General features: G+C 41.5%; 2 protein-coding genes across 2 annotated transcripts in view; one reads left to right on the top strand and one right to left on the bottom strand.

Moving 5' to 3' along the window:
* Positions 1 to 7,346, bottom strand: part of LOC140200736 (solute carrier family 35 member F2-like) — a 118,467-nt gene extending 111,121 nt beyond the window's left edge. The window contains exon 1 of the mRNA XM_072264321.1: positions 7,312 to 7,346. The gene's annotated coding sequence lies outside the window, so the exon portion shown is untranslated. The remainder of the gene's footprint in view (positions 1 to 7,311) is intronic.
* Positions 7,347 to 7,507: 161 nt separating this feature from the next.
* The window catches only part of LOC140200186 (ras-related protein Rab-39A-like), a 37,695-nt gene continuing 30,948 nt past the window's right edge, over positions 7,508 to 14,254 (top strand). The window contains exon 1 of the mRNA XM_072263113.1: positions 7,508 to 7,922. Within this exon, the coding sequence (XP_072119214.1) occupies positions 7,708 to 7,922 (215 nt within the window). The 5' untranslated portion in view covers positions 7,508 to 7,707. The remainder of the gene's footprint in view (positions 7,923 to 14,254) is intronic.

Raw genomic sequence — 14,254 nt, 5'->3', positions numbered from 1 at the left:
ATGGGATGGCTGTGTAAATATGCTGTACTGTATCTGCTCTATGATATGCTGCGCTGCTTTGTAAAATAAGAATAAATAATAATAAAAATTTGATTTAAAAAAAAGAATTCACCCTGAAATTTGAGAGGGAGAAGCTAAAGTCAGATGTATCAGTATGACAATGAAGTAAAGGGAGTTACAGAGGCATGAGAGAGGAGTTGGCCAAAGTTGATTGGAAAAGAAGACTAGCAAGGATGATGACAAAATAGCAATGGCTGGAGTTTCTGGGAGCAATTTAAGGCATAAAATACAACCTGAATAAGTATTCTAAAGGCAGGATCTCACAACCATGGATGACAAGGGAAGTCAAAGCCAACATAAAACAAACAAGAGGGGATATAATTGAACAAAACTTAGTGGGAAGTTAGAGGATAGGGAAGCTTTTAAAAACCAACAGAAAACAATCAAAAAAGTTATAACGAAGGAACAGATTAAAAATGAAGGTGAGCTAACCAATAATATCAAAGAGGATTACAAAAGTTTTCTCAGATATATAAGGAGTAACAGAGAGGTGAGAGTAGATATCAGACCACTGAAAAATGATGAGGGACAAGGAAATGAAAGACACTGGCAGTATGCCAGAAGTTCGAGAGTGTCAGGGTGGCAGAAATGAGTGCAGTTGCTATTACTAGGGAAAACGTGCTAGGGAAGCTGAAAGGTAGATAAGTCACCTGGATTACACCACATGATTCTGAAAGAGATGGCTGAAGAGATCTTGTGTGCCAATGAATTAGACGATGGAATTGATGGCTTTATGGTCAAGTTTGTAGACTAAATGAAGATAGGTGGATGAGCAGGTAGTGTTGATGAAGCAGGAAGGCTGTAGAAGGACTTACACAGATTAGGAGAATGGACAAAGAAGAGGGAGATGGAATGCAGTGCTGGGAAGTGTATCGTCATGCACTTTGGTAGAAGGAATAAAAGCATAGACTATTTTCTAAGCATGGAGAAAATTCAAAAATTCAAGGTGCAATTGGGCTTCGGAGTCTTTGTGCAGGATTCTCTAAAGGTTAACTTGCAAGTTGAGTTGGTGGTGAGGAAGGGAAATGCAATTTTAGCATTCATTTCTAAAGGACTAGAATATAAAACCAAGAATGTAATGTTGAGGCATTATAAAGCAGTGGTGAGGCCTCAGTTAGAGTATTGTGAGCAGGTTTGGGCTACTTATCCAAGAAGGGATGTGTTGACATTGGATAGGGTCCAAAGCAGGTTCACGAAGATGATTCTGGGATTGAAGAGTTTATCATTTGAAGAGCGTTTGATGGTTCTGGGTCTATACTCACTGGAATTTAAAAGAATGATGGGGTATCTCATTGAAACCTATCAAATGTTGGAAGGCCTAGATAGAGTAGATGTGGAAAGGATGTTTCCTATGGTGGGGAAGTCTAAGACCGGAGGCCACAGCTTCAGAATAGAAGGAGATCCATTTAGAACAGAGATTAGGAAGAATTTCTTTAGCCAGGGGGTGGTGTGGAATTTGTTGTCACAGGTGGCTGTGGTGGCCAGGTCATTGGGTGTACTTAAGGCAGTGGCTGATAGATTTTTGATAATTCAGGGTGTGATGGGTTACAGGGAGAGTTCAGCAGAATGGGGTTGAGAGAAAATGCATCACCCATGAACAAAGGGTGGAGCAAACTCGATAAGCTAAGTGGCCTAATTCTGCTCCAATGTTTTGTGGTCTTATGGTCTTATGGTACCACACTCATGGCTAAGGTCATTTTAAATATCTCTGGTAGGGCCCCTGTAATTTCTGCATTAGGTTCTGAGGGAACACCTTATCAAGCCCAGGGGATTTATCCACCCTAATTTTCCTAAAGATAGCAAACACCTTCTTCTTTGTAATCTGTGTAGGGTCTATGACCTCACTGCTGCTTTGCCTCACTTCAATAAACTCTGTGTCCATCTTCCGAGTAAATATGGATGCAAAAAAAGTCCGTTTGAGATCTCCACCATCTCTTTCTGCTCTATGCATAGATTACGACTGTGATCTTCCAGGGGACCAATTTTACCCTTTCTTATCCTTTGCTCTTAATATATCTGTAGAAGCCCTTGGGATTATCCTTCACCTTGTCTGCAAGAGCAACCTCATGCTTTCTTCTAGCCCTCCCAATTTCCTTCTTAAGAGTTCTCCTGCATTTCTTATACTCCTCAAGTACCTCATATATCTGCTATGCACCTCCTCCTTTTTCTAAACCAGGGCCTCAATATCTTGAAAACCAATTTCTCCCAAACCTGTTATCCTTGCCTTTTATCCTGACAGGAATATAGAAACTCAGTACTCTCAAACTTTCACTTTTGAAGGCTTCCCACTTACCAAGTACACCTTTGTCAGAAAACAACATGTCCCAAGCCACAGTTGCCAGATCCTTTCTGACACCATCAAAATTAGCCTTTCTCCTCTTTAGAATACTAACCTGAGGACCAGACCTATCCTTCTCAGTAATTACCTTTAAATTAATGGCATTATGATCACTAGATGCAAAGTGTTTTCCTACACAAACTTCTGTCACCTGCCCTGTCTCATTTCCTAACAGGAGATACGGTATCACACTCTCTCTAGTTGAGGCCTCTAAGTACTGATTAAGGAAACTTTCTTGAACACATCTGACAAGCTGCATCCCATCCAGTCCTTTTACAGTATGGGAGTCCAAATGAATATACGGAAAGCTAAAATCACCTTCTATCCCAACCTTATGATTCTTGCAACAGTCTGTGATTTCTCTACAAGTCTGCTCCTCTAAATTCTGTGGATATTGAGTGGTCTATAATATAATCCCACTAACATGGTCATTCCTTTCTTATTCCTCTGAACTATCTATAAAACCTCACTAGAGAAGCTCTCCAATCTGTCCTGACTGAGCATTTCCCCCTCCAGTTCGGCTGCAAACTGTCTCATCTCTACAGGTCGTACCCTCTCTGGAAGAGAACCTAATGACTTGAAAATCTTAAGCCCTTCCTCCTGCACCATCTCCTTACCAACGTGTTAAACTTTATGATCTTCCTGTTTCTGGCCTCACTAGCACATGGGATGGATAGTGATCCTGAGATCACAACCCTGAAGGTCCCATCCTTCTACTAAGCACCTAACTCACTTTGCCGGATCTTGTCGCCCTCTCTACCCATTCGATTGGTACCGCCGTGGACCACAACTTCTGGCTCCTCACCCTCCCATTGACGGATGTTGTGTACTCGATCTGAGATGTCCCTGACTCTGGTACTTGAAAGGCAACATACTATCCAGGATTCATGTTCTCTTTCACAAAACTGCCTTTCTGTTCCCCTAGCCAATAAATCCACTATCACTGCAGTTGCCTCATGTTCCACCTTCCCTTCTGAGCCAGACTCAGTGCCAGAAACCTGACTGCTGTCCATGGTGGTATACCTGTTGCTGAGGAAACGGCCACAGGGGTTCTCTACACTGGCTGTCTATCTCCTTTCCTCCTCCTGACAGTCACCTAGTTACCTGTGTCCTACATTTTGGGTGTAGCTACCTCCCTGTATGTCCAGTCGATCAATCTCTCAGCCTGCCAAACAATCTGGAGTTCATCCAGTTTCAGCTGCAATTCCTTAACACAATCTGAAAGAAACTGCAGCTGGATGCACTTCTTTCATGTGTAGTCACCAGGGGCACTGGAGGTCTCCCTGCCTTCCCATATCCCCCAAGAGAAGCAGTCAACTACCCTGCCTGGCATCCACACTGCTCTAACTGCACAATGAGAAAGAAAGAAAAAAAATTAAATGAAAAAAAATCTACTTACATCCTGCGCCTCTCTTTGCCAAAGTCTTCAAGAGCCAAAGCTAAAAGAGAGGTGAGAGTAGAAGTTGGACCACTGGAAAAGGATGCTGGTAAGGTAGTAATGGCGGATGAGCTTACTAAGTACTTTGCATCCATCAGTCTTCATTGTAGAAAACTCAAGCAGTGTGCCAGAGAACCATGAGTGTCAGGGAACAGGAGTGAGTACCTTTGCTATTACAAAGGAAAAAATGCCAGGCAAACTGAAAGGTCTTAAGGTGGATAAGTCACCTGGACCAGATGGACTACATCCTAGAGTTCTGAAAGAGGTTGGAGATAATGGATGCATTGGTCATGAGCTTTCAAGAATCACTTGATTCTGTCATGGTCCCAGAGGACTGGAAGATTGCAAATGTCACTCCACTTTTTAAGAAAGGAGGAAGGAAAAAGAAAGGAAATTATGGGCCCCTTGGCCCAATCTCAGTGGTTAGGAAAGTGTTGGAGTCTACTATCAAGGATGAGGTTTCGGGGTACTTGGAGATTAATGATAAAGTAAGTCAAAGTCAGCATGGTTTCTGTAAAGAGAAATCTTGCCTGACAAACCTGTCAGAGTTCTTTGGGGAAATAACAAGCAGGATGGACAAAGGGGAGGCAGTGGATGTCATTTACATAGATTTTCATAAGGCATTTGATAAGGTGTCACACACAAGACTGCTTCACAAAATAAAATCCTATGGTGTTACAGGAAAGATACTGGCATGGATAGAGGAATGGCTGACAGGCAGAAGGCAGCGAGTGGGAATAAAGGGGGCCTTTTCCGGTTGGCTGCCAGTGACTAGTGGTGTTCCTCAGGGGTCAGTATTGGGACCGCTACTTTTCACATTGTCAATGATTTGGAGAATGGAACTGATGGCTTTGTGGCAAAGTTTGCAGATGATATGAAAATAGGTGGAGGAGTAGGTAGTGCTGAGGAAGCAATGTGATTGCAGCAGGACTTAGACAAAAGAAAGAATGGGCAAGAGTAGCAGATAGAATACAGTCAACACACATAAAATGCCGGAGGAACTTAGCAGGCCAGGATTGTTTGTGATTTAATGGAATACAGTGTTGGGAAATGATTCATTTTGGTAAAAGGAACAAAAGTGCAGACTGTTATCTAGATGGGGAGAAAACTCAAACATCAGAGGTGCAAAGGGACTTAAGAGTCCTTGTGCAAGGTTCCCATAAGATTAATTTACAGTTTGAGACTGTGGTAAAGAAGGCATTCATTTCAAGGAGAATAGAATATAAAAGCAAGGAGATAATGCTGAGGCTTTGTAAGACACAAGTCAGGTTGTACTTGGAGTATTGTCAACAGTTTTGGGCCCCATATCTCAGAAAAGATGTGTTGTCATTGGAGAGAATTCAGAGGAGGTTCACTAGAATAATTCCGGAAATTAAGGGGAGTTAACATATGAGGAGAATTTGGCAGCTTTGGGCCTGTACTCACTGGAATTTAGAAGAATGCAGGGTGATCTCATTGAAATATACCAAATCTTGAAAGGACTAGACAGGGTGGATGTTGAGATGATGTTTCCTATGGTGGAGGTATCCAGAACTAGAGGACAGTCTCAAAATTGAGGAGCAACCCTTTAGAACAGAGGTAAGGGGAATGTTTTTTAGCCAGAGTGTAGTGAATCTATGGAATGCTCTGTCACAGAAGCTGTGGAGGCCAAGACCGTGGGAATATGTACAGCAAAAATTGATAGTTTCCTGATTGGTCAGGGCATCAAAGGTTATGGCAAGAAGGCAGGTGTATAGGGTTGAGTGGAATCCGGGATCAGCCATGATGAAATGGCGGAGAAGATTCAATGGACTGAATGGCCTAATTCAGCTCCTTTGCCTTATGGTCTTATACCTAGCTGATCAAGTCTTATACTCTGTAATTTTTCATAAACTTCTCCTCTACCTACAACAAAGCCTGATCTAGTATCATCCACCAACTTACATGCCTTGCATACGCACTTGCAAATCTTTTATATAAAATACAAACGACAAAGGCCCCAGCACTAACCTGTGTGGCAGACCACTAGACCACAGGCTCCAATCTGAGGGGCAACCCTCCACTATCACTCTCTGCTTCCTACCATACAGCCAATTATACATCCAATTCGCATCTTATACGCCACGCCATCTTTTCACAGCTACCGTTGGGCAGGAGGTTACAGAGGTCTGAAGTACCACACCATCAGGTTGAAGAATAGTTACTTCCCTTCAGCAGTTCTGTTCTGGCACCGACAGTAAAAATCTTCATAACCACTTCAGTTAACAACACTATGATTACCTTGCATTAAAATGGCCTTTTTGCTGTAATTATGTTTTTTTCTTGTAAAAACTGTGTATCGTTTATGTTTTTCTTGTGAATACTGCTTATGTGACGCTTTGTGCCTGTAATGCTATTCCAAGGTTTTCATTACAACCATGCATAGATGTACATATGCATGATAATAAACTTAACTTTGACTTTGAATTTATAATAAAATGGTCATCATTGACAATTAGTTTTTGTTATTAAATGAATTTAAATTCCATAGCTGCTCTGACAGGATTTGATCTTATTTATCTGGATTGCTGGTCCAGATCTCTGTTTCTAGGTGGGTAAGTTAATCATCAGCATTGAATCAGAATCAGAATCAGGTTTATTATCACTGACAGAGTCGTGAAATTTGTTGTACCACATACCCCAAATATGAATTTTTAAGCATTCTTGCTACTGAAATTCCTATCACCACATGTCTGAATTTCTAATTTGGTTGATATTTGAGCTGCTATTGGTGGAATCATGTCAACATTGAAGAACAGCAGAGAAGCAAAACCAATTTTTGGCCCCTGGTAATCATTACTAGATCAAATAAGAGGTCTGTCTCTAAGGTTTCTACATTTTAAAAGTTCAGTTTAGAACCACTGATTTCACAATGCTTGTATATTCTATACAAATTTTATTATTTTGCTCATTTTAAGGGGGAAACCTGCAAAGAGATTTATCCTTAAATCAAGGTGATGCAAGATCTCACTGGGCATATTAAGCAGTTTTAAACAACCTAAGGACCAAAAGCAGAACATCACGAATTTATGACTTCTCCACTTTCTTTCCAAACCTGATGAAGGGTCTCGGCCAAAACGTCGACTGTTTACTCTTTCCCATAGATGCTGCCTGGCCTGCTGAGTTCCTCCAGCATTTTGTGTGTGTTGCTTTGGATTTCCAGCATCTGCAGATTTTCTCGTGTTCGTAAAATCATGAATTTGTTTTCTGTATGTAGGTCAGAATCACATCTTGATTAACTGTCATATCACGCCGACCTTGTCATGCATTACTGTTATATTATTAAATGTATTCCTCAGTTTTGATAGAAATATCGTCATCACATCGTAAATTTTCTTGAACTGGATCCACCAACAACTTGTCGATGTGGTTGGGTATTTACACATTCTGCGCGTGTGTGTTAATAAATTCTTTACATAAAATCCGAAAAGCTTTCGTCAAATAAATCCATGCGTACGTTTGAGCTCAACATCAAACACAGCTCCCCTAGAGTGCCCGCCTCCTCCTGTGTGCTATTAGTTAATGCGCCCACCTTCCCACATTTCCCGACTTGTGATTGGAGGAAATCAATGTCAAGCATCGCCCTGGGCCCGTCAAGCACAGCCTCCCTCTTCCCGGGCTCGGTTTTCCGGTAGCAGCAAGAGGGCGGAGTTTGCAGCATTGAAGGCTGGACGGGTGAGGGAGCTGGAAAACCGGACTAGAAATTCTGCTGCAGTACAATAATAGTTTGTCAAATATATATTTACCGGTTGCCGTCATTACTTTAAAATTTATTTTACTTGTTTTCGGTTTTATTTATTTAAGCAAAACAGCATTTTACCGAAACCGTGCGAAAAAGAGAAAAAGTTATGTCATGGAAGCTATTTGGATCTATCAGTTCCGTCTGATAGTGATCGGAGACTCGACGGTGGGCAAGTCCTGCCTCCTCCGGAGGTTCACCGAAGGCAAATTCAACGACTCGTCTGACCCCACGGTCGGCGTGGACTTCTTCGCCAGGCTGGTGGAAATCGAGCCGGGAAAGAGGATCAAATTACAGCTGTGGGACACGGCGGGCCAGGAGCGGTTCAGGTGCGCGGCGTTCGGTTTAGTTTGGTGTTGATTTCTTTTCCGCTTTTTTGAGGTAGATAAAGAAGTAAATAGGTACCGGGGCGGGCGAGCGCTCTACAGCTGCTGGACTTTGCTCGTGGGAGATGTCCTTGATTTGCATCGCTTCAACCGGCAAGCGAAATAATGCAACTTTGGGAATCGATTTGAGAAATCTATTCTGTTCTCTCGTTATTTTTATTATTATACCAGCATACTTGTGTTTCAGGTCTGTCCGTGGTGCTGCTGATTTTATTACGTCTGCATAAGCGGTTTTATTTCCAGCTGGGTTAATTTGTAACTGCCATTGATGAGAGCAGCACAAGTAAGAAAAGTATTGAAAATTATCCCACTAACTAAATTCCTCTTTCCATGTTTATTCGGCTAATTTATGTTTGGCATATTTGAATTGGATTGACTATTGGGTAGACGCGAGGGTTAGTTATATTGTATATTTGAAATTGCAGGTTGGGACTCCGACCTTATCGACAAACTGCTAACCCCTTAGGCACACTGAACAACGATAGAATTGGAACCTGGAGATTTGAGACAGATTTAATTTATAAACAACTTGAACAATTGCAATGAACGTTGTAACAAGTAGGCCATTTGCCTGCTTAATTGTGTGCTGTAAATTTTGACCGACCATAGCTAACTTGTACCCCTTTACGGAGCTAGGCTGTAAAGTGTTGGCCCCAGATTCAAAATTTACCTGTGGCACTGCAAACTTGCTTTTAACTCTTCGTTTTCTTGAACATTTTGATATTAGAAGCGGTAGATATGCTTGTTAGTATTTCAGTGTATAGTACACGATAAAAAAGTGACGGATGGAATATAGTGTAGGGAAGTGTATGGTAAAAGAAATAAAGGCGTCGGCTGTTTTCCAAACAGGAAGAAAATTTTAGAAATCAGAAGTGTAAAGTGACTGGGAGTCTTCATGCAGGATTCCCTAATAGTTAACTTGCAAGTTCAGTCGGTGGTAAGGAAGGCAAATGTAATATTAACGTTCATTTAGAGAGCAGGAGAACAGAAAAGCAAGGATGTGATGCTGACGCTTTATAAGGTATTATTCAGACTGCACTTGGAGTATTGTCAGCAGTTTTGGGCCCTTATCTAAAATACCATGTAGTGGCATTGGAGAGAATTATTTTGGGAATGAAAGAGTTAATGTATAGGGAGTATTTGATAGTTCTGGGATTACTCGCTGAAGCTTAGAGGAACTGAAACCTATTTAAAGAGTAGATGTGGAGAGGATGTTTTCTATGATGGGGATACAGCCTCAGAATAGAAGGACATCCATTTAGAACAAAAATGATGAATTTCTTTACCCAGAGAGGTAAATCTGTGGAATTCATTGCTGCAGATGGCTGTGGAGGCCAAGTCATTGGGTTTATTTAAAGTGGAGGTTGATGGGTTCCTGATTAGACAGGGTGTGGAAGGTTACAGGAAGAAGGCAAAGAATGGGGTTGAGAGGGATAATAAATCAGCCACGATGGAACAGACTCAGTGGGCTGAACAGCTTAATTCTGGCCCCATGTCTTGTGCTCTTACTGTCTTATCATTCTTAGCATGGTCAACACTCTGCTTTTAAAATGATAATGAAATTAAATTTCTCTTTAGTGGTATTATTTTGATATGTGTAATTTTAGTACAATTGTTGATATGAATTTGGGTTTAGTATTTTAAACATAGAGAATTGGCATATTAAATATTTGAAATCACACCTCATTATTCTCATTTGGTCAATTCCTAGTCCATGTTTATTCACATGTGTCCACTTTAAAATTTAATCTGGTATCCAGTATACTAGCTTGCCTTGGTCTTCCTTGGTACCTTTGCAGTCCTCCTCACTTAGGAGATCTATATTAGTATTATCAGTACATACCACAATTGGTTTCATGCACTTCAGTCCAAATCGTTTGTCCATTATAAAAGTAGACTTGATTACACCACCTTCAATTCTTCCAAAAATACCTCTTGATTTCTCATTTCTACTTGGCCTTGCTGCAATTCAGCTGGTGAAATCATTCAAAAAGATTTGTTAAGTAAGAAGTTCCAGGACTTGAGACCCAGTTTTTGCCAAAAATAGACGTTATTGAGTCAGTGGCAGGTGATGTGATGTAGATAATGTTGCCAAAGAAACCTTGATTTCATTTGGCAGTGCACTCTGTAGGTAATATATTTGACGCACTGTTCTGGTTTGACCTGGATGATTATGAGTTGGTTGTATGTGATCATGCAAGAGCACACTTGGATGAGAACTTCTGATGTGCCTTCTATGCGAGGCTTTGATGGGTCAGGATATCAACTGAATACTGAGTCATTCATCTGCTCCAAATTCCATTGGCCTTGTTTGAGTTTTAATCAATTGTTACCACCCCAAGATATTAATATTGAAGAAATTGGTGATGCTAATTCTATTTAAGATGAAGTAGAGGTACAGTGGTAAAGCAACAAAGGCATTGTAAAGTATATTTGTGATGCAATTGTTACTTGCCTAAAAGCCCAAGCCTGACTATTAACCGTATTTTGGTACATAGCTTCATCATTGCAAATGGAGCTGAACATTCATTACAGTCATTAACAAACTAATAGAAGGGAAGTTATTGATCAAGCAGTAGAAGAAAGTTGGGCCAGGAAAGATGTTCTGAAGATTTCTGACTGTGATGTCTTGGGGCTTCGATAATCAACCTTTCACCTGATTCTATGGGATTTAGTAGCCGTTTGAATTTTTTTTAAATTTGCCTGACAGCAAATTTTGGAGGTCAAAGGCTTATTGCTGCTGATCAATGCCAATCAGTGATCGGTGATGAATAGGTGTATTTATTTCAGTTTTCAGACACAAAAATGGATAAATGACTGATGCAGCAAAAGCCATGAAACCATTCAATATTCTGGCTGTATTATTGAAGATCTGAGCTTGAAAACTAACTGTGCCTGCAACCAAGCCATTCCGGTACAGTTATAGTATTGATATTTACCCAACAATGTGAGGGGAAAACATCCTTTTCACAAAAAGCAGGATAAATGGAATGCAGTCCAATCAGTCTGTGGGTCAATCATCAACACAATGATGGAAGGTCTCATTGACAGTGCTATCAAATGGCATTTACTCACCAATAACCTGCTTAATAGTGCCCACTTTGGGCTTTTCCAGGATCACTTGAGTTCAGACCTCAACATGTCCTTGGTCCAAACGTAGACCACAGAACTGAATTCCTGAGGTAACAGTGATATTTGACAGTGAGTATCCCTGAAGTCAGTGGATATCAACAGGAAGACATTGCACTGGCTAACAGTGTATCTTTCCTCAACTATTTACAGTATGTTGATGACTTGGGATGATGAGACCAACAGTACTGTAGCTAAATTTACTAATGATGTGCTAAAGTAGATGTGACTTTTGCAAATTTTGAGAAGGACACAAAATGCTTGCAAATGGGGATATAGATAGTTATGAATAGATATAAGTGGATCAATGGAATGAGCAAGAATTTAGCAGCTAGGATACGATGTAGAAAAATTTAAGGCTATCCACCTCAGAAAGAAGAATCAAAATTTTTTTTTAAAAATCACTTAAATGGAAAGACACCACAAAATGTTGTGCAAAGGGATCTGTGGCCCTAGATCATGAAACACAAAGGGTGAACATTTAAGTACAGCAAGTAATGCAGAAAGCAGGTGAAATTTTGGCTTTCATTGAAGGGAGTATGGAATACAAAAGTAGAGGTGTTTGAATGCAACTTTGCAGGACTCTGCATGGACCTCAGCTAAATTACTGTGTATAGCTTTGGAGTCCATGTGTAAAGAAAGGTGCGTTGGAGGCATGCAGATAAGGCTTACCAGTTTAATTCCTGGTATGAAAGGATTGACATTGGAAGAGGGGTTGAGTAGGTTGCTTATATACCCATAAAACTTTTCAGAGGTGATCACATTGAAATGTAAGATTCCGGAGGAGATTGACAAAAACTATATTTCCCATGATTTGGATATCAAAAACTAGTGGGGTATAATTTTTTTCATTTAGGAAGGATGTATGGAGATACTTTAGCTGGGGTGGGGGTGGGTGGTGGCGGTCATGATGTTTTGGAATTCTGAAATCGAAAGGTAGGGTCATTGAACATATTTGAGGCAGAGGTTAACGTATCTGAACGGCAGGGGGACAGGGAAATGAAGACCATAAGACATAGGAGCAGTATTAAGCTGTTCGACCCACCTGGTTTGCTCCACCACCCCATGGTGGTTGATTTATTATCTCTCTCAACCCCATTCTTCTACCTTCTCCCTGTAACCTTTCATGCTCTCAATAATCAAGAACCTATCAACCGCCACTTCAAATATACCCAATGAATTGTCCTTCACAGCCATCTGTAGCAATGAATTCCACAGATTCACCGTCCTCTGAATAAAGAAATTCCTCCTGCTCTCTGTTCTAAATGGATGACCCTTTATTCTGAGGCTATGCCTCTGACCCTAGACTCCCCCACTAAAGAAAACATCCTCTCCACACCCACTCTATATAATGCCTTTCATTATTCAATAGGTTTCAATGAGATTCACCCTCATTCTTCCAAACTTCAGCCAGGACGGGCCCAGAACCAACAAACACTCCTCATGCGTTCACCCTTTCATTCCCAGAAGCAGTCTTGTGAACCTCCTCTAAACCCTCCCCAATGCAAGCACATCATTTCTCAGATAAGGGGTCCAAGACCGCTCAAAATACTCCAATTGCAGTCTGACCAATGCCTTGTAAAGTGTCAGCATTACATCCTTGCGATTATATTCTAGTTCTATCAAAATGAGTGCTAACATTATTTGTCCTCCCTGCCATTGACTCAACCTGCAAGATGGTGAGGACAATATGAGTGAGGTTGATGTTCTGGAGCATGTTGATATTAAGGGAGAAGAGGTGTTGGAGTTGTTAAAATACATTAGGACGGATAAGTCCCTGGGGCCTGATGGAATATTCCCCATGCTGCTCCATGAGGTGAGGGAAGAGATTGCTGAGCCTCTGGCTAGGATCTTTACGACCTCGTTGTCCACGGGAATGGTATCGGAGGATTGGAGAGAGGCGAATGTTGTCCCCTTGTTCAAAAAAGGTAGTAGGGATAGTCCGGGTAATTATAGACCAGTGAGCCTTATGTCTGTGGTGGGAAAGCTGTTGGAAAAGATTCTTAGAGATAGGATCTATGGGCATTTAGGGAATCATGGTCTGATCAGGGACAGTCAGCATGGCTTTGTGAAGGGCAGATTATGTCTAACAAGCCTGATAGAGTTCTTTGAGGAGGTGACCAGGCATATAGATGAGGGTAGTGCAGTGGATGTGATCTGTATGGATTTTAGTAAGGCGTTTGACAAGGTTCCACACGGTAGGCTTATTCAGAAAGTTAGAAGGCATGGGATCCAGGGAAGTTTGGCCAGGTGGATTCAGAATTGGCTTGCCTGCAGAAGGCAGAGGGTGGTGGTAGAGGGAGTACATTCAGATTGGAGGATTGTGACTAGTGGTGTCCCACAAGGATCTGTTCTGGGACCTCTACTTTTCGTGATTTTTATTAATGACCTGGATGTCGGGGTAGAAGGGTGGGTTGGCAAGTTTGCAGACGGTGGTGTTGTAGATAGTGTAGAGGATTGTCGAAGATTGCAGAGAGAGATTGATAGGATGCAGAAGTGGGCTGAGAAGTAGCAGATGGGGTTCAGCCTGGAGAAGTGTGAGATGGTACACTTTGGAAGGACAAACTCCAAGGCAGAGTACAAAGTAAATGGCAGGATACTTGGTAGTGTGGAGGAGCAGAGGGATCTAGGGGTACATGTTCACAGATCCCTGAAAGTTGCCTCGCAGGTGGATAGGGTAGTTAAGAAAGCTTATGGGGTGTTAGCTTTCATAAGTTGAGGGATAGAGTTTAAGTCCAGTTATGGCCTAACCAGAGTTTTATAGAGCTGCATCGCAATGTAATGATGCAGCTCTATAAAACTCTGGTTAGGCCACAATTGGAGTACTGTGTCCAGTTCTGGTAGCCTCACTATAGGAAGGATGTGGAAGCATTGGAAAGGGTACAGAGGAGGTTTACCAGGATGCTGCCTGGTTTAGAGAGTATGCATTATGATCAGAGATTAAGGGAGCTCAGGCTTTGCTCTTTGGAGAGAAGGAGGATGAGAAGAGACATGACAGAGGTGTACAAGATAATAAGAGGAATAGATAGAGTGGATAGCCAGCGCCTCTTCCCCAGGGCACCACTGCTCAATACAAGAGGACATGGCTTTAAGGTAAAGGGTGGGAAGTTCAAGGGGGATATTAGAGGAAGGTTTTTCACTCAGAG

Source organism: Mobula birostris, chromosome 7 (assembly GCF_030028105.1).
Source record: "Mobula birostris isolate sMobBir1 chromosome 7, sMobBir1.hap1, whole genome shotgun sequence".
NCBI classification, from domain to species: domain Eukaryota; kingdom Metazoa; phylum Chordata; class Chondrichthyes; order Myliobatiformes; family Myliobatidae; genus Mobula; species Mobula birostris.
The sequence above is the reverse complement of the archived record's forward strand: the minus strand, read 5'-3'. Positions and strand labels throughout refer to the sequence as shown.